The sequence below is a fragment of the Danio rerio genome, chromosome 18 (genome assembly GCF_052040795.2).
Source record: "Danio rerio strain M-AB ecotype USA chromosome 18, GRCz13ab, whole genome shotgun sequence".
NCBI classification, from domain to species: domain Eukaryota; kingdom Metazoa; phylum Chordata; class Actinopteri; order Cypriniformes; family Danionidae; genus Danio; species Danio rerio.
In genome coordinates, this window is record NC_141038.1 from 36,557,739 (window position 1) to 36,577,812 (window position 20,074).

General features: G+C 40.7%; 1 protein-coding gene and 1 long non-coding RNA gene across 3 annotated transcripts; both read left to right on the forward strand.

The window, feature by feature from the left end:
* Window positions 1–750: 750 nt before the first annotated feature.
* Window positions 751–4,440, forward strand: LOC137488225 (uncharacterized). Of its 2 annotated transcripts, none has more exons than XR_015515092.1 (4): window positions 751–2,169; window positions 2,294–2,364; window positions 3,753–3,937; window positions 4,105–4,440. It is a non-coding gene; the product is annotated as an uncharacterized LOC137488225 (long non-coding RNA). The 2 variants fall into 2 exon arrangements; XR_015515093.1 differs by having other exon boundaries at window positions 2,294–2,360; window positions 4,105–4,243.
* A 2,027-nt stretch (window positions 4,441–6,467) lies between these two features.
* On the forward strand, window positions 6,468–10,870 carry olfcq10 (olfactory receptor C family, q10). The gene is made up of 6 exons (NM_001126451.1): window positions 6,468–6,631; window positions 6,824–7,115; window positions 7,265–8,092; window positions 9,393–9,569; window positions 9,732–9,855; window positions 9,957–10,870. The coding sequence occupies exons 1-6, from the start codon at window positions 6,468–6,470 to the stop codon at window positions 10,868–10,870; spliced, it is 2,499 nt and encodes an 832-aa protein (NP_001119923.1).
* Window positions 10,871–20,074: the final 9,204 nt, after the last annotated feature.

Here is a 20,074-nt window from a genome sequence, read left to right on the forward strand (position 1 = left end):
TTCAACTTCAGTAGAGACTGCAGTGAAACCTTTAGGAAAAAAGTACAGTGACTTCTGCTTTTAGTAAATTATTGAGAGCAAAAAAAAAGAAAAAGAAAAAAGACAGCCCATTCCTTTCCATGGCCCACATTGCTGTATTTTCCCATTGCTATGTGTCTCTTCCAATAGAACAACATTAGTATTCTTTTGCTTAACCCCAGATAGCAGGTAGTAATCGGCCCGAGCTCGGCTGCCCCACGGTGCCTCCGGCTCCGACTCGGCATCGGCGAGTGTTATCCGGGCCGAGTGCGGCCCGCAGCTCGCTCGCGCACATGCGGTTGTGATGCGGCTGTAAAGCACTGGCCCGATTCCGGTCAACCATATCCTGGCCGCTTCTGGCAAGGACTCAGCTGATGGCAACTGATTAAGTTCTTATTTTATCTAGTAATCTGTTTGCTCCACGTTTAATGATAATTTGAGAAAATATTCATGGTACGATAGCAAAAAAAAAAAAAAAAAAGAATATTTAGTGTGGATGGTCGCAATGTTTAGACGCAAACAAAACAATATTATTTATAAATAGATTATACATGTCATCTAGAGAAAAACTATGTAAAATTCGCTTATTTTTGAGATAGCACGCTCCTGTTCTGACTGATTTTTTTTTAAAGCAGAAGTTGGTTTCATAATAAACACATGCGTTACTAAACTCCTGATCCAAACTCCAATCCAGACGGTGGCGGTAATGCTCCAAAAAGCTGGTTGTCAACCACCATGGCACGAAGATCACAAGAAGAAAAAGTTTGGTTTTTCAAAGATTTCGCGTGGATTCCGGTCAGAAAGGTAAGCTTTTTACTGCTTGTGTTCTGTATAATTAGCGAATTTAGAGCTTAAAACATTTCCACGGTGTTTGGTTGTAACAGCGTTTAGTAATTTAAAACAGTTTGATACGAAACGTAACTTGCTTTAAGAAACACGACTGGAGCTAATGTATGCTAACGCTAACAGTTACAAACACGTCTGAAAGTTCCTTTTCCTTTTACACAATGTTAGATTGTAACGTGTGTAGTAACTGAAAACTATTTTAATTATTTTAAAGAAACATGAAACGAATTTGTGTGTATGCTAACTTTGCGTTAAAGAAAGTTTCTGTAGACGAATCCATTAACTAACTTGGCAAAACGTGTTTTTTTCCTGATTTAACATTATAAAGTACCGTGGATGTTGAAAAAATCATTGTACAGGCGTATACTTATCCAACAGTATTAATCTGTGATTATGTGTAAATAAAAACTAATCGTTTTGGATTAATAAAATATTATTGTTTATCTTGTTTATGCAGTTAGTCACGAAAAATGATCGAAACTCGACTGTTTCCTATTCTCTTTAAATTATCCAAGAGAAATATATTACTATGCACTTTAATTCATATGTGTTAGCCTATGTGAATCAATTATATCTTTTGTTCAAGCTGTAATGGTCAGTTAATGTAAAACTGAACGTCTTAAAGCAGATTTTGATGTTTTTTTTTTATTTTTATGTTATTGACAGTGATAAATTCTGATTTAAATGAATGGGTAACAATATTTGTTGGTTAAGTCTTATTGTTCTTGTTTAACAAAGGTTAGTGAGATCATTTTGCAGCACATCACAACCAAAGAAGTCAATGGCACACTCTTTTGAACATGAATAAACATGTTATAGTTGTGTGCAAAAGTCCATTATAAGCTGTAAACTGCTGATACATTTTCAACATAGATTGAGCTTTTCAGACATTACATTACTAATTGCTTCACAAACAGCTGAAATGGTTTATTGTTATTGGCTATCATCATCAAACATTTTTCACAATGGTAGGTTAATCTTCATGGGTACAGAATAATGCATGTGCTTGACCATCTTACAAATCTATGTCTCAGATTCATAAGGCTGTCACTCTGCATGAATCTCCGAATAAATCTTGTGCAACCTTCTGTGTACTGATTATTTACACTATAGGTATTATATGCAATAATTAACTTTGATAGTATTTCAGGATTTGAACTTTTCTTTACGGGAGGTTAACAACAATGTGATGTTTTATTATAGATGCATATGAGGAAGCGCGAAACATCCACACGCAACTGTGATTTCTGACTGGTAGACAGATGAGGACGATGATTGCCTGTCATACATCTAAAGACAGAACAGGTTTGTTTGCAATTATTTTAAACACATACTGTCAACATTATGTCATTGATCTATTACAACCTGTGAGTTTTGCCCTGGCACTATACTAAAGTGATGTTTTGTTTTGTAAATGTATCTGATTAAGGGACAGTATAGACACATCTATACCATGATGAAGAAAAATTACTTGGAACAAAGAGGCTGGATAAAAGGCAGGTATGAAGATTTCAGAAATCAATGCAGAAGTACAAGTACCACAAGTACCATCACCATCAATGACTATGGCAGAAATCTTAAGACCACCATCAAGATGCACAGATACTGTACATTCCAGTACACCAGGCGTGTCCAAACTACGGCCCGCAAGGCTTTTTATAAATATCAATAGAATCTGGCCCGCTATACAAAAATGAACGTAATTCAATAAATAACCACCGGGTGTCGCTATTACATGCATTCAATTAAGCAGCAGTTCTTGTTATGATCTATCTATCTATCTATCTATCTATCTATCTATCTATCTATCTATCTATCTATCTATCTATCTATCTATCTATCTATCTATCTATCTATCTATCTGTCTGTCTGTCTGTCTGTCTATCTATCTATCTATCTATCTATCTGTCTGTCTGTCTGTCTGTCTGTCTACACACAGTTGAAGTCTGAATTATTAGCCCCTCAATGATTTATTTCTTCTGTTTTAAATATTTCCCAAATGATGTTTAACAGAGCAAGAACATTTTTACAGGATGTCTGATAGTATTTTTTCTTTTGGAGAAAGACTTATGTTTTATTTCGGCTAGAATAAAAAGCGGTTTAATTTTTTTTATGAACCATTTTAGGGTCAAAATTATTAGCCCCTTAAGTCTTCAGAACAAACCATTGTTATAAAATAACTTGCCTAATTACCTTAACTTGACTAGTTAACTTGATTAACCTAGTTAAGCCTTTAAATGTCACTTTAAGCTGTATAGAAGTGTCTTAAAAATATCTAGTCAAATATTATTTACTGTCATCATGGCAAAGATAAAATAAATCAGTTATTAGAAATGAGTTACTAAAACTAATGTTTAGAAATGTGTGGAAAAAAATGTTTAACTCTCCGTTAAACAGAAATTGGGGAAAAAATAAACGGTGGCGAATAATTTAGGGGGGCTAACAATTCTGACTTCAACTGTATATATATATATATATATATATATATATATATATATATATATATATATATATATATATATATATATATATATATATATATATATACACGTGTCTGTGTGATGTATGTAAAATTTGGCCCGCAACAACGTTTGTTTTTTTTGCATCTGGCCCTCGGCCCAAAAAGTTTGGACACTCCTGCTGTACACCTATGAACATTTACAGTCTTTGTTCTAGTGCAGTTTGAGATCAAGACAGAACTTATTGCATCTCGTGATGTCTTTGTAAGAATTGAAGACATCACTAAATTTGTTAAGGTTTAATGCAGCTAGAAAGTAAAGATCAACTAGAGAATATCAGCAGTGTCTAACCCACTGTTGTATTTACAGAAGTTGTATGAGAATAAGCTACAGGTTGATTTTTACTAATCTGTTATTTTTCTTTTTTAGCACGACTGACTGAAGTTTTAAAATCATGCAACGTCATAAAGCAGCAGCTGGGCCTGATTCTCACAAAACCAAAACAGACGTGATGAAATTCCAGATGTAAACACATTTGACCTTCCTTTGGCCAATTTGATTTGGAAAAGCTTGAAAATCAACTAAAGGAGCAGCCTGAACAAATGAAGAAACTGGTAAGTTCAAGCTCTTGCTAATTTCAAAGTGTTTTAAGTTTATTTGTTTTTTTTTATTGTTTTTTTTTTTTTTTTGCTTCGTAGGTAGCCTACTTTTTTCCTAATTTTTTCTTTTTTTTTTACATTAGTACTTGTTCACTACTAATTATCTGTTTATCTTATCACAGATGGAGTGAGGACAAATGTCCATACCACGCCACTGATAAAGAAGTGGAAAAATGCATTACAAGGTAGCTACAACTTGCCCCTGACAGGGATGGAGGAAGAAAGAAGAGAAAGCTAATGTGTCAAATGTCTACATCACTATTTTGTTTTATTTTTTAAACAACATTTTAAGTGTATTAGGATGTTCCCTGATACTTGAACAATTTGTTTCTTTCATTTGCATTTATATATACATGTGTGTGTGTGTATATATGTATGGTATGTATGTATGTATGTATGTATGTGTGTGCGCCAAATTCTGAAGAAACATCTTGATACATTTTAAATAAACGTAATACAAATAAAATTATAAATATAAAATTGCACAAGACGTGTATATATATGAAATGTATAATCATCTCACTCATGTCTTGCTGTTTGTGCAATTGATTTTGTTCAAGTTTATTTAAAAAAAAGTTTGACTTTATACTTCTGCAATGATATATATATATATATTTGTTTATTATTATTTTAATGTTTTATTTAAAAATGTTTCAAGATGTTTCTTCAGAATTCTGCAGTACTTTTTACAAGTTTGACTTGTATATTTTACGGATTGTCATTGGTATTTTTAAGATGTTTCTTGCTATATCTTAAATTGGTTTCTATATTTAGGTTTATATAAAATTTAGCTGTTTTTTTACAAATTTTTAATTCAAGTCTATTGGGAAAACAGGGTTGTTTTAAAAACATCTGTGTTTGTGTGTAATTTTTAGATTTTTTGTTTAAATCTTTCTGTGTGTCTTTATTGTGTTGTTTTATTGTTGTTTTTATATTGATATTCTTGTGCACTACAAAATTATTTATAAAATTTTAGTACTATTTTTTTCATGCAATTAATAAACGTTTAACATTTATTTATTTTGTCATTTGTCTGATTATTTTCGTTACAGAATATGTATGCAGTTTGCACTTTATTCAAAGGTTAAACGCAGTGCTTACACTTTGTGTTTACATTATAGCCTGTGTTTGCTGTTATATAAATTCAAATGGTTGTAATACCATATATCAAGTACCAATGTAATACCAAAAGGTTTTATAAGGTGTATAAATACAGAGTCGCGCCAGCTCCGGGCCGCAGCGCACATTACCCTCGCGCCGATTTCGGCACGGATGCGCAGCGTCGGCTCGCTTACGGCCGCCGCATCTGGCCCGCTTGATTCGGGCCGGAATCGGGCAGTGAGTCCACAGGCATCCGGCCCGAGTCCGGCAGCCGAAGTTGGGCCGAGGGGTTAGTCTCCGGCAGGCGACAATCTAGCCGGAACTGGCCCGAGTGTATTTTGCTATCTGGGACCAGTTGAAAAATTTCTGCAAGCTTGTTTTTGTCTTTCCATCCCTTGCACCATTGACCATTATTCATTAATTCATTCATTTTCTTTTCGGCTTAAACTGCGGTCACACTGCACTTTTCTCCCCTCAGACTTCCATTTGTACACACACGAATGCATCAGACTGGAAACGCAAGTTCATGTGAGTTTCGCAGTTCACTGTGTTGGAAAGTTCAAGCTTGGTGAACTCTGACCTGCTAAATTGCATCACTTGACTGTGTGAGACCAATAGAGGAACAAAACATGACCTCTCTGGACAGAAATTGAAAACGTTGACCAATCTCTTTTTTTAAATGTCTCAGATCACCGTACGACAGAACTTTGCATACTGGGGGGTGCTAGTGAGCAATGTTTCAATAGGTTGCACTCTTTGACAGCTCCTGCAAAATCTCAAATAAATTGACAGTTTGAAGTATTATGTTTTCATAATTAATTAGTCAGTCTGCCTCAGTTCACTCGTTGCTCCTCCATCCGCGCTGAATCACCCACCAGCGTTCTGAAGTCTCTTCTTCGGCTGCTTCAAATGCATAGTCTGAGCGCACTGCACTGCTCATTCTCACCACCTGGTGGTGATGCACGAAACTGTTGTTGGATAATATGTTTGATAAGTTGGCAGTTTATTACGCTGTGGCGATCCCAGAATAAAAAAGGGGCTAAGCTGAAAAGAAAATGAATGAATGAATAATCTATTTTAATAATAATTGTTATAATTAAATAATAATAACTGTGAATAATAAATGTTTTATAATAATTGGGAAGTAGTGGAATACAAACTGGCAAACATTATGATGTTATTTATAAAGAGCAATAGCACCACCTGCTCTCTCTGTCTCTCTCTCTCTCTCTTCAAAAAAAAAAAAAAAAACTCCCACACAAAATCTTAATCGATAAATCAGTGAGCTGAGTGAAGAGAGACACACACAGATAAAGACAGAGGGATGTGGGCGATTCTACTTTTTTGTTTGTTCCTGTCTTGTAACTACATCTGCGTAACTTTGATGGTTAGTTCAGGTACCTGTCAGCAACAAGGACACTTTACATTAAATGGGATGCACCAGGATGGAGACTTTGTCATTGGTGGTCTTTTTGAGATTCAGAGGTACCTGAAAGTATACCCTGAGATAAGTTTCAGAACGCAGCCAAATCTACCAAACTGTGAACTGTGAGTCTGGACCACAGCTACTGAACAATTGTTCATTTGGAATTATTATGGCTATTTTTTCAAACTATATATAGATTGTAACATTCTCTGGTATTCTTACGTGTTACAGAACTAAAATCATTAAAGACATATTTTTTTTTACTGTAATTTTGTGCTAATGATAATAAATACAATTTCAATTTTCTTCTCCAGCTTTTACATGACAAGCTTCCAGCAGGCATTAACAATGGTTTTTGCCATCAGTGAGATTAATAGCAATCCCAACCTGCTGCCTAACATCACACTTGGTTACCAGATCTATGACAACTGTTTAAGGCTTGGAGTGGCATTTCGGGCAGCTACAGCTCTGATAAGTGGGACAGAAGAGACCATCTCTGACCTCAACTGTAAAGGCCCACCACCAGTTATTGGACTCATAGGTGATCCAGGATCTACACATTCTATTGCAATTTCCAGTGTTCTGGGGCTTTTTCGGCTGCCTATGGTATGAGCCTTTAAAAAGATTATCTTTTTAACAGTAGATTTAAAGCTGAATAAGTATTTGTTTTATTTGTCTGTATACATATTTTGTCTCATCTGTCACATTTTTAACATGTTCTTTCATCTGTTCTGCCCTATATCTTTTCTAATTAGATTAGCTACTACGCCACTTGCTCTTGTTTAAGTGACAAGAAAAAGTACCCCTCCTTCTTCAGAACAATTCCAAGTGATACCTTCCAGGTGCGAGCTATGGTTCAGACCTTGAGGCATTTTGGCTGGACCTGGGTTGGTCTGATTTACAGTAATAATGACTATGGTATCTACGCAGCTCAGTCCTTTCATCAAGAAATGCAGTTGTTTGGACATTGTGTTGCTTTTTCTGAAATCCTGCCCCAAGATAACAACCCCAGAGTTATTGATCACATTATGGGAGTAATTCAGGCCTCTACAGCTAGAGTAGTGGTTGTTTTTTCAGCTTCATCTGTATTGATACCTTTAATGAATGAGGTGGTGTTACAGAATTTGACAGGCAGGCAGTGGATAGCGAGTGAAGCCTGGGTCACCTCAGCTGTATTTCGCACACCATATTTCCAGCCCTTTCTAAAAGGAACGTTGGGCATTGCTATTAGGCGTGGAGAAATCCAGGGCCTTCATAGTTTTCTGTTACGTCTTCATCCCAAGAGTGACCAAAGAAATAATATAGTGAGGATATTCTGGGAGACCATGTTCGGGTGCAGTTTTGAAACTGGGGATGAAGTGACATTTGTTCAACAAATGAAAAAGGTGTGTACAGGACAGGAGGACCTGAGCATCACAAACACACCTTACACTGATGTTTCAGGATTGAGAGCACCTTATAATGTGTATAAAGCAGTTTATGCCCTGGCCCATGCACTTCATGACCTGATGCAGTGTAAAGAGAAGAGAGGACCACTCAGTGAGAACAGCTGTGCTGACATAACTGATCTAAAACCCTGGCAGGTAAGACCCACAGGTACAGTGCAGGGGAATGGAATATGGACAAGCACAATATGTGCCTTATAATTATTTAAATGCCATATATATATATATATATATATATATATATATATATATATATATATATATATATATATATATATATAGGGCTTGGCATTAAGATTCAGTAGATTTTCAACATACTAGCAACTCACCATTTTTATTAGCCACAATTTTGTTGTTGAGAAAATATATTTTATATGCAGAAATTTGACTTTGGCATGCTAAAATTGCTTGATTTAAATTATGTGTTATGTCCACAAGTCTCCTTTACTTTGTTTTATTTTACTAAGGGCTCAACACTAAGGATTTACCTTTTTTTCTGGCCACACCAAAATAATTATTCCCATGCCATGCATTTAAAAAAATGTCAAAACAAAGTAAACATAGCTACATACACACACATTTTATTCAACAAAAAATGTTCTTAAATACAATTGACATTTTAAAAAATCATTCTCATGTATCTAAAACTATAAACAGTAGTTTGTGCAAACTAAAGGTCCCAGATCATCAGGTAACTATAGATACATGGAGAGTGAATCTCTTATCAAAGCAATGTTATTGTAAAGCATGATAATTAAGCCATATTAACAAAAATAACTGCAAGCAAAAGAAAGTAGGTAAAAGACATTATGTGTGCGATAGTAAAATGATGATTATGTGCACATGGTTAACGTTAGGCCCAATAATAATCTGGTCAAAGAGTGGTAAAAGTGAAAGCTGCAACCGCTGCTGCATACAAAAAAATTTGGAGATCTCTTGTTAGCAGCAGGACTGAGGGTGCACGAGCAACGCTCTTTTCCAATCTATTTCAAAAAGGAAGGACTGCACCAGTTGCGTTTCCAGGCACGTTTGTTTTGCACAAGGAAACGGAAGCTTTTAAGCATTCGCACACATCACATCAGCTGTGCCTAGCTCACAACGTCAGTGAGTGAGGATCGCCTGTGTTTCACCCTGCACCTGATCATCCTCTCATTCGGTATTCATCTGTTTTCATTTGCTTGCACAAACAGTTATTGATCGTGCTGCTTCTCGGTTCTAAGTTCACATTTGCATGCATATGGCATATAGAAATGCTCTTAAACTGAATTCTAATCTTTAGGGATGAGACAGCCCTGTCAACTTAAAAGATATTTTCAGCCAGCCATAGCTGAAATCTACCCTCATTTGGAGTGCTGGTGGGAGTTAATATCAAGCCCTGTATGTATATATATGTATGTGTGTGTGTGTGTTTAACATCTGTCCTGTCTACAATCTACAGCTGGTTCCCTACCTAAAAAAAGTGAATTTTACCACAGGCTTTGGGGATCCTGTGTCATTTGACAATAATGGAGATGCTCTTGCCATTTATGATGTTCTGAACTGGCAGCCGAGCTCTGAAGAATCAATTAAACTTCACACTATTGGTGTAGTAAATGATGAGGTGGCAACAGGAATGGTGCTCAGACTGAATGAGGATGAAAAATTTTTTTTTTTTTCTGGTAATTTTAAGTCTAAATACTACTCAAAGCTTACAGATGACAACAATTAGAAAAGTCGAGCTTGTCATAATGTGAAAGATGACAGAAGCATGACTGATACTGGATGATGTCACTTTCAGGCCCCACGGTCTGTGTGCAGTGAGAGCTGTCCCCCAGGCACCAGAAAAGCCATGAGGAAGGGCTTTCCTGTCTGCTGTTTTGACTGCCTGACATGTGGAGATGGTGAAATTTCTAACACAACAGGTGAGAATATTATTGTATACAAAATTGTATTATAGAAATAAACAAATGAATTGAACAAAGGTTAAGAGAACATCTACTAATTACAAGTTTTGTACCAACAGATGCTATTAAGTGCACAGTTTGTCCAGATGAATTTTGGTCCAATTTTAATAAAGATCAGTGTGTTCCTAAAGAAATAGAGTTTCTATCATATGAAGATCCTCTAGGCATCTCTCTGACCACTGCATCCTTGCTAGGAACCTGCTTCTGTGCTCTTGTGATGATAATCTTTACTTTTCACCGTAACACTCCTATAGTACGTGCCAACAATTCAGAGCTCAGCTTCCTGCTGCTTTTGTCACTCAAACTGTGTTTCCTGTGTGTGCTGCTGTTCATTGGTCAGCCACAGTTGTGGACGTGTCAATTAAGACATGCTGTGTTTGGCATAAGTTTTGTCTTGTGCATCTCCAGCATTCTGGTCAAGACTATGGTGGTGATAGCTGTGTTCAACTCCTCTCGGCCGGAGGGCACAGGAGCAATGAAATGGTTTGGAGCAGCTCAACAAAGATGTACAGTTCTAGTCCTCACAGCCCTCCAAGTAGTAATATGTGCTGTCTGGCTATCAACTTCTCCTCCAACACCACATAAAAATAGCCAGTATGTCCGCTCTAAAATAGTCTATGAATGTGCCATTGGCTCAGTGGCTGGGTTTTCTTTGCTGCTGGGATATATAGGATTGTTGGCAGCAATAAGCTTTCTACTAGCCTTCCTGGCAAGAAATCTTCCAGATAATTTTAATGAGGCAAAGTTTATCACTTTTAGCATGTTAATCTTCTGTGCTGTATGGATTGCATTTGTTCCAGCATATGTGAGCTCTCCAGGAAAATATGCAGTGGCTGTGGAGATATTTGCTATCGTAGCTTCTAGTTTTGGAGTGCTGGTGGCCATATTTGCCCCAAAGTGTTACATAATCATTTTACATCCAGAAAGAAACACTAAAAAAGCCATCATGGGAAGAGAAACCAAAAATAATTAATTTTACATTATTGTGGTCAACCATTATCTCGCTCACTCTCTCAAAGAAAAAAGAGAACATTCTACAGACAGTTTTGTAATAAAGAATATACGCACGCACGCGCGCGCGCACACACACACACGCACACACACACGCACACACACACACACATACACACACACACACAGTTAAAGTCAGAATTATAAGCCCCCCTAAATTTTCCCGAATTATGTTTAACAGATAAAGGGCATTTTCACAGTATGTCAGATAATATTTTTTCTTCTAAAAAAATCTTATTTGTTTTATTTGGCTAGAATTAAAGCAGTTTTAAATTTTTTAAAAGTCATTTTAGGGACAAAATTATTAGCTCCTTTAGGCAATTTTTTTCTATAGCCTACAGAACAAACTATCGTTAAACAATAACTTGCCTAATTACCCTAACCTGCCTAGTTAACCAAAAAACCTAATTAAGCCTTTAAATGTCACTTTAAGCTGAATACTAGTGTCTTGAAAATTATCTAGTGAAATATTTTTACTGTCATAATTGCAAAGATAAAATAAATCAGTTATTAGAAATGAGTTATTAAAACTATTATGTTTATAAATGTGTTGAAAAAAAATATCTGTCAAACAGAAAATGGGAAGAAAAACAAATATATATATATATATATATATATATATATATATATATATATATATATATATATATATATATATATATATATATATATATATTTGATTTTGTCATTTATTTATTTATGTATTTTTTACATGCTTGACTTTTGATATATCAGCTTTGATATGGGGAAGTGCAGAAAAAAGCACTTTTGTTCATTTTACCATTCTGTTTATTTATTTATATTGCAGTAAACTTAGATTATGAATGAATGAATAAAACCTTAGTTCAGTGATTCCACTCTCTGTGCTATTTCCTCTACACTTATGTATAAATCATAATGAAAACTATATCATGTTTTTTTAAACAACAATATTTAATGATTGTTAAAGTATTTTTTTATTGAAATGATATGTATCTTGTGTCCTAGTGATCTAAAGTAATGTTTCTGTGGTACTTGTATGATAAAAGGATGATGTGAACCAATGATCATGCTAATGCAAGGCTTCCCTAAAGAAATGAACACAACTTGCAGAGTTTTGAACACTGGAAAATCTGTGTTATAAGCAGTGCAAGTTACTTCCAAACTGTAATACATTACAGATTACTTGTTACTGTTATTTAAAAGTATTCCCTTACCTTACAATATTACTATCTCAGAATTGTAATATGTTATATTACTCTTATATTACTTTTAATTACTCACCAAAATAACTACATAATTAAAACTCAACATTCTACAATGACTAAACGTTCAGCAGAACATTTTACATCCATTAGAAAGTGATATGATGTAGCAGAATGACTGTGACCTGTCAAGGCTACTAATAATATAGTATATAATTGGCAATTTGAAGGCTCAACACAATGCATGAAAAGATAACAGTCAGAATCACAAATGATCCAAGTCTGTTAAAAGTATGGTAGAGGTAAAGTGATTATCTGGCAATGTCTCTGAATAGCTTGACATGATGCAGATTTTTTTCCCCTTTTTTTATTGTTGCCATTGTTTTATTCATTTTAAATTCAAGTGGCTCACAACACAAAATGCACAAAGTGAGCATGATGAACATATCAGTATAATGCTTGTGCACCGATTTCCTGTTTATGAACAAAACTGCTCTTGCGTGCTTTTAGTACACTGCTTGACTTTTACTACACTACTGAGACTATATGCAGACAAACAATTCGTGTCTTGTGTTTCCTCTTCCATTCGTGCTTTTTGATATGATTTATATTGGTGAACTATTTATTAACAATAACCAATATACTAAAATAGACTTACATGTGAAATGTTTTATCTAATAAATAATAACCTTTTTGGCTGTGTGTTATATGATGAGATATTTCCAGTTTTAAACACTTAAAGAAACAGAGAATAGACATTGGATGTAAAGAATACATTATATTTTAAACACATTTATTAAACATCCAAAAGCTACTCTACACTAAAAAAAAAAAAAACATGTTAACAAAAATATAACAAACATTTTATCATGGCAACTAAAATAAAGTGAATTAGTCTCTGCTGTCTTCCACATTGTTGATGAGATTTTGGGGAACATTTTCCCAGTCATTCTCTTTATTTTGAGGAAAAGGTATTCCAATGGACCCCTGAACACATATATTGGCATGTACAGTGATTTGAACAGTACTATAGTAAAATACTTCAATTAATCTGTTGTGGTAATAATATAGTTGCTATGGTAACACAACAAGTGTAATATAAACAAAACTACCCAGTGCTGTTTTTTATTTACAATATAGGGTATATTATACAATTCACCACATATTACTGTGGTAAAACTACACTTTGTATTTATTTTTATCAGTTCATTGTTCCTAATACTACAGTATGCTGAAGCATTCATTATCAAGTTGTAAATAACACTAGCCTAAAACATAGGCAGTATACCTAACAATTAAAAATGATAGAATTTTCCTTAACCTATAGGTAAACAGTATAACGTTCGAGGTTACTGAAGTAACCCTTCGTTCCCCGAGGAGGGGAACGAAAGTGCTATACAGTGGATTTGATCTTGGAAAATCCACGTATGGGAGGATTCGGTTCAGAAGCCGCTTGTCTGAAAGAGTATTGAACGGGCCAATGAATGCAAAGAATTGGCAGCGTAAGCTTGCGCAGGTGTGCTTCATTGCCAATTATCCCAGCATATAAGCACACCTGGAGCGAGCAAACGCCATCCTTTAAGCTGAAGAGACTTTCAAACAGCTAAGGGACAGTCATTATGGCGACGGAGTATAGCACTTCCGTTCCCCTCCTCGGGGAACGAAGGGCTACTTCTGTAATCTTGAACGTTCCCCTTCGGTTGGGGAACTTCAGAGCTATACAGTGGATTTCATCTTGGAAAATCCACGTATGGGAGAACTATGGAAAATGCCATAATGACTGCACCTTACCAACGCCCCCGATGTGGGGATAGTCAAGCAAGCGTGACGCACCCACATCATGGGAGGCGCGGCCCTCCAACGTTTCCCTGGCCGTAATTTATCCTACTTCAACAGAAGTTTTACGGATTTAGATATATATATTTGGGAGTCGTGAGCGTCTAGATAATTCTAGGAAAATACAACAGTACATTGGGAAGCGTGCAATCTCGATAGGGAGGACGCTGCGGAGGCCATCCGCTACCCAAGGGGGGGATAGATGGCAGAATTGTACATATGGACTAGCCCTAAAAGGGGGAGTACGCATAGAAAAAAATAGTTAGCGGAGAGGGAAGGCACGGGTCCACCCAGGGGGGGGGACCTAACCGTGGCGGAATAAGCATATGGGATCGCCTAGTGGGGATCACGCATAGCAGGCACCTATACCCAAAACGCGGGCTGACCAGCGGGCAGACCTACAACGTAGTGGGCCAGCAAGTGCTGGGGGCCACGGAGGAATCTGCAGGGTCACCTGGTGGGGAACTTTACTGACAGATAAAAGGCCGCACATATCTCTGTGTTAGAAAGAATGGCGCAGCAAGCGTGTTTCAACACCCTACCGAGTTGTTTCCTCAATCACCAAAGGGTTACCTAATACCCTTGAGGAAACCGGCTCCACTCGCAGATTGTAAAACCTTGCAAATGTGTTGGGTGTCACCCAGCCCGCAGCTCTACGAATGTCTGTTAGAGAGGCGCCGCGTGCACGCGCCCAAGAGGATGCAACGCTCCGAGTGGAGTGTGCACGCACTCCCAGGGGACACGGCTCACCTCTGCTCGAATAAGCGAGTGAAATGGCATCCACAATCCAGTGGGATAATCTTTGTTTCGATACGGCACTTCCCTGCTGCCGACCGCCATAACAGACAAAGAGCTGCTGAGATGATCTAAAGTGCTGAGTACGGTCCACATAAATGCGCAGGGCGTGAACTGGACAAAGTAAGGAAAGGGCTGGGTCTGCCTCCTCCGGGGCAGCGCTTGCAGGTTCACTACCTGATCTCTTAAGGGGGTGATAGGAACCTTGGGCACATAACCCGGGCGGGGTCTCAGGATAACATGAGAGTAGTCCGGCCCGAATTCCAGGCACGAGTCACTGACCGAAAATGCCTCCAGGTCCCCGACCCTCTTGATGGAGGCCAACGCGACCAGCAGAGCTGTCTTCAGGGACAGAAATCTTAGAGATACTGAATCGAGTGGCTCAAAGGGATCTGCGCGTAAACTCATGGGAACGAGGCATGAGAAGGGGGCACCCTTAAATGGATTAATTCGCCTAGCACCTTTGAGGAACCAAATGATGAGGTTGTGCTTTCCCACGGTGCCGGCCACGTAAACCTTGATAGTGGAGGGCGACAGCCTGCTGTCCAGCTTCTCTTGGAGGAAAGAGAGCACAATACTGATCTGGCAATTTCGGGGGTCTTCTCTGCGAGAGACGCACCTTTCAGTGAATAGACTCCATTTCAGGGCGTAGGCGCGCCTCGTGGAGGGGGCTCTAGCCTGAGTGATGGTATTAACCACCGCACTCGGTAGGTTACCTAAGTCTTAAGGTTCCAAAGATCGGGGCGAGGGTGCCAGATGGTGCCCTGTCCCTGAGAGAGTAGGTCCTCTCTCAAAGGGATCTGCCAGGGGAGGGCTGTCGCAAGGAGGGAGAGCTCTGATATCCATGTCCGTTTGGGCCAAAGGGGCGCAACTAGCAGTACCTGTTCCTCGTCCTCCCTGACCTTGCACAGAAACTGCGCGAACAGGCTCACTGGGGGAAACGCATACTTGCGCATGCCCCGAGGCCAGCTGTGGGCCAGTGCATCCGTGCCGAGAGAGCCCTCGGTTACAGAAAAAAACAACTGGCAATGAGCGTTCTCGTGGGAAGCAAACAGATCGATCTGGGCCTCCCCGAATCGCGCCCGTGTCAGCTGGACAGACTCGGGGTGGAGTCTCCATTCTCCAGGGCGTATCAGCTGCCGTGAGAGCACATCGGCTGCACGGTTGAGTGTGCCTGGAACATGAATGGCGCGCAGCGATTTCAGCCACGGGTGACTCCAGAGGAGCAGACGGCGGGCGAGCTGAGACATGCGGCGAGAGCGCATACCCCCCATGCAGTTGATATACGCCGCCACCGCCATACTGGTAGCCTGACCAGCACGTGTTGCCGCTCCAGCACCAGTAAAAAGAGGTGGAGAGTGAGGAACACTCCCAACAGCTCTAGGCGATTGATATGCCAATGCAACTGGGCACCCTTCCACAGGCCCGCAGCTGCATGCCCACGACACACAGCCCCCCAACCCGTGTTGGAAGCATCTGTTGAAACAACAACATGGCTGGACGCCTGTCCTAGAGGCACACCGGCCTGTAGGAACGAGGGGTCGTTCCAAGGGCTGAGGGCGCGGGCGACACAACGCAGTAACAGACTCGGTGTGTGCCCAAGTGCCATGCGCGTCTTGGGACTCGATCGTGAAGCCAGTGCTGGAGTGGTCTCATATGGAGTAATCCGAGCGGCGTGACGGCGGCTGCGGATGCCGTATGCCCCAGGAGCCTCTGAAAGAACTTCAGTGGGACCACTAGTTTGCTGTCGAGCTCTCTCAGACAGCCCAGCAACAGGCCAGCACGTTCCATGGAGAGGTGCGCTACCATGGTGACCGAGTCCAGCTCCATCCCGAGAAAAGAGATCCTCGGCACGGGGCGAGTTTGCTCTTTTCTCAGTTGACCTGAAGCCCCAATAGGCGGAGATGCCGAAGCACCTTGTCTCTGTGCATAATCAATTGCTCCCGCGAGTGGGCTAAAATCAGCCGGTCGTCGAGATTATTGAGTATGCGGATGCCCGCGAGCCGAAGGGTCACTAAGGCGCCCGAAGGCGAGGACCTTGTATTGCCACGCTCGACCTTCGAACGTAAACCACAGAAACTAGCGGTGGCGTGGAAGAATGGAGACATGGAAATATGCGTCCTTCAGGTCTATGGCTGCAAACCAATCCCGAGGACGAACACATTGGAGAATGCGCCTCTGCGTGAGCATTCTGAACGGCAGCTTGTGAACAGCGGTTCAAAACACGCAGATCTAGGATTGGTCGTGACCCACCGCTCTTTTTGGGTACGATGAAGTATGGGCTGTAAAACCCACTCTCCATCTCGCCTGGAGGAACCGGCTCGATTGCACCCTTCACCAGGAGGGCAGCAATTTCCTCTTGCAAGACAGGGGCAGACAGGGGGTTGACCTTGGTGAAATACACGCCTGTAAACTTGGGGGGCCGCTTTGCGAACTGAATCGCGTAACCGAGTCTGATTGTGCATATGAGCCACCGCTAGGGGCTGGCCAGCGCTAACCAGGGAGGCAGAGCCCTCGCTAATGGAGTCATCGCTACAATCGCTGACGTACCAGCAGTGGGGCAGCGCGGAGTGGGTGTGCTGATCCGGGAAACACAAGGGTCCCGCGGAAGAGCTGGAGGAGAGCGATTCGCTCTGGCTCCGCACCCTGACTTTTAGGAAGAGGGGGTCCCGGACTGGCAGAGTTCGTGCTGTCACATCCGGGGAAGGGGAAAAGTGCTCTTTCATTGATGTTTTGGTGGCACTGAAATGTACCGTTGGAATCGGGGCCCCGCCCTCCAGTGGGGAAAGAGCAAGTTTCCTCTTTTCAAGATGGCCTGTCTCAGGGACGCTTCGCGCTACCTTACTTACCTTGACTTAACGGCGCCCTGGGCAGGGGGGGCTGCCTGCTTTCGAGGTGTACGCCGCGCCTGCTTGGCCGGAGGCGGCGGCAGGGCAGCACCGCCGATAGATGACATTGCCCATCGCATCGGACTGCTCTTTCACCGCCTTGAATTCCTGGGTGAATTCACTGACGGTGTCGTCGAACAGGCCAGCCTGGGATATGGGCGAGTCAAGAAAGCTAACTTTGTCAACATTGCGCATATCGGCCAGGTTTAGCCAGAGGTGACGTTCCTGAACCACAAGTGTGGACATCGTCCTCCCCAGCGCACACGCGGCGGACTTAGTAGTCCGAAGAGCATAGTCGGTCAAGGTGCGCAGCTCCTGTAGTAAGCCTGAGTTAGACCCGCCCTCGTGCAGCTCGGCCAGCGCCTGCGCTTGGTAGCGCTGGTAGGTGGCCATCACGTGCAAAGCAGAAGCAGCCTGGTCCACAGCCTTATAAGCTCTGGCTTTGGACGGGAGACGGGGCGGACCCCGCCACGTAGGGGCGCCACGCTGACAAAGATTGACCGCGATAGTGCGCTCCACTGATGGGATTGCCTCATACCCCCTGGCAGCTCCATCGTGAAAGGGCGGTGAGGGCGGAGGGGCACGCAGAACGAGCAGAGAAAGGTGCCCTCCAAGACTGTGTGAGCCTACTGTGCACTTCCTGGGAAGAAGGGGACGAGAGGCTTCAAAGGCTTTGCCTTCTGGTCCTCCACATAGCACCCATCTAGTCGGTCCGGCCGCGGAGCTGGGGGCTGAACCAGCTCCAACCCCAAGACCGAAGCAGCCCGGGAAAGCACGGCTAACATGTCCGTTTCAGGATCCATTTTGATGGCACTCACCTGCCTGGAGGGGGCGAGCGGGTCAGGATCTTCGTCTGACAATGAAAGGCCACCCTCCGATGCCGCGGAGGACATCTGATCTCCGGTGTCAGCCAGCGTGAGAGCTACCATCTGGTTAGATGGATCACTCCCACTGCCCGAAGCTTGGATGGAGCGCCGTGAGGAGTGAGAGTTTCACGAGCCCTTGGCAAGTGTGCCGCAAGCCTGCGTTTGAGTGAAGGTCTCGGCCGTTAGATCGCCTCCTGGGGGCTGGTTGCAGTACAAGTCATAAAGCCCGCCTCCTCCGTGTTAATGAAGGAGACTTGAGCCCAAATAAAAAAATTAATTACACTTGCAATAAAATGTCCCGAAAGACGGTTCTGGTCGATTAAGGCACTGATTATTGTGCTGAAATAGGAGCAGATCCTCATTTTTGTAAACAGTTTGTTTTTAGCAGTGATTTAATGCTGGGTGTGTCATCGTGATTGACAGCTGTGATTGACAGTTTCTCAAAGCAGCGTGTCTGAGCTTCGGCAGAAGACTGAAGTGTTATTACTCGATTTCTGTGATATTTTACTATGACAAAATGAGTTCAGCAGTAAACTACAGTTTCTGACATACATGATCTGGTGGAACACTGTTTATTCGCTAAGGTCAGAGCTTTTTTCGGGATTTATTAGTTTGCTAATACACGCCTAGTCACCCAGATAGCAAAATACACTGGGGCCAGTTCTTGCCTGCCGTAGACTTACCCCTCAGACTGACTACCTCTGCTGGACCTACTCCGGATGCCTGGACTCACTGCCCGATTCCAGCCCGAGTCAATTAAGCCAGATGCGGCGGCCGAGCGAGCAGGCGCTGCCGCATACGAGCCGGAATCAGCCCGCGACGCCGCGAGTAGGTTATGTGCGCTGCTGCCCGGAGCTGGTCCGATTGAATCTTCATTATATAAAACCCTCACATTTGTTAACGTTATTACAACCATTTTTGTTGATATGACAACAAACGCATGCTACTATGTGAACGCAAAGTGTATCACTGAGTTTAACCTTTGAATAAAGATGCAAACAGCATACATAGCAATTATTTAAATAAAGGACAAAATAAATAACAATAAACCTGTATCGATTGCACAAGTATTAAATAATAATACAATTGAATACATTTTGTAGTGCACAAGAATTAAGAAATACGAAAATGACAATAAAACTGCACAATAAAATAAAACCATTTAAGTACGGGGAAAATACAGGAGATCGTTAGTAGTAATTCTCTTTGTGTCTAAATAATAATCTCCACGTTGATCTCCTGTATGGTTATTTGAACTTGCTTTACAGGACGTCTCTGCATTTTAAGTTTTGGCATGTTATTAAGTAATCTACTGAATTTGCTGTTATAAATCATTATAAGGTTCTTGAAATCGAATCTTATATAACCTAATAGAGCTGTAAATGTTAGATATTATTTATTTACATCATTTACTGTTGGCGTTTTATTTGAACACTCCAGCTAACATTAAAATCAATTGTAAATTCCTCGTTGCCAGATATAATGAAGGCATCGAATAAACCAAATGAAAAGGAGGCAATAAAATTAAATAAATAAATAAACAATTCAAGCGAAAATGAATAAACAATATACTAGTGATGTTGCAGCAGATAGACGT

What these genes read in the sequence shown, in the direction of transcription:
- olfcq10 (NM_001126451.1), top strand. Translation starts at nt 6,468, where the DNA reads ATGGTTAGTTCAGGTACCTGTCAGCAACAAGGACACTTTACATTAAAT. An exon ending in AATCTACCAAACTGTGAACT is followed by an intron (nt 6,632 to 6,823) that starts GTGAGTCTGGAC and finishes TTTCTTCTCCAG; the next exon opens with CTTTTACATGACAAGCTTCC. An exon ending in GGCTTTTTCGGCTGCCTATG is followed by an intron (nt 7,116 to 7,264) that starts GTATGAGCCTTT and finishes TTTTCTAATTAG; the next exon opens with ATTAGCTACTACGCCACTTG.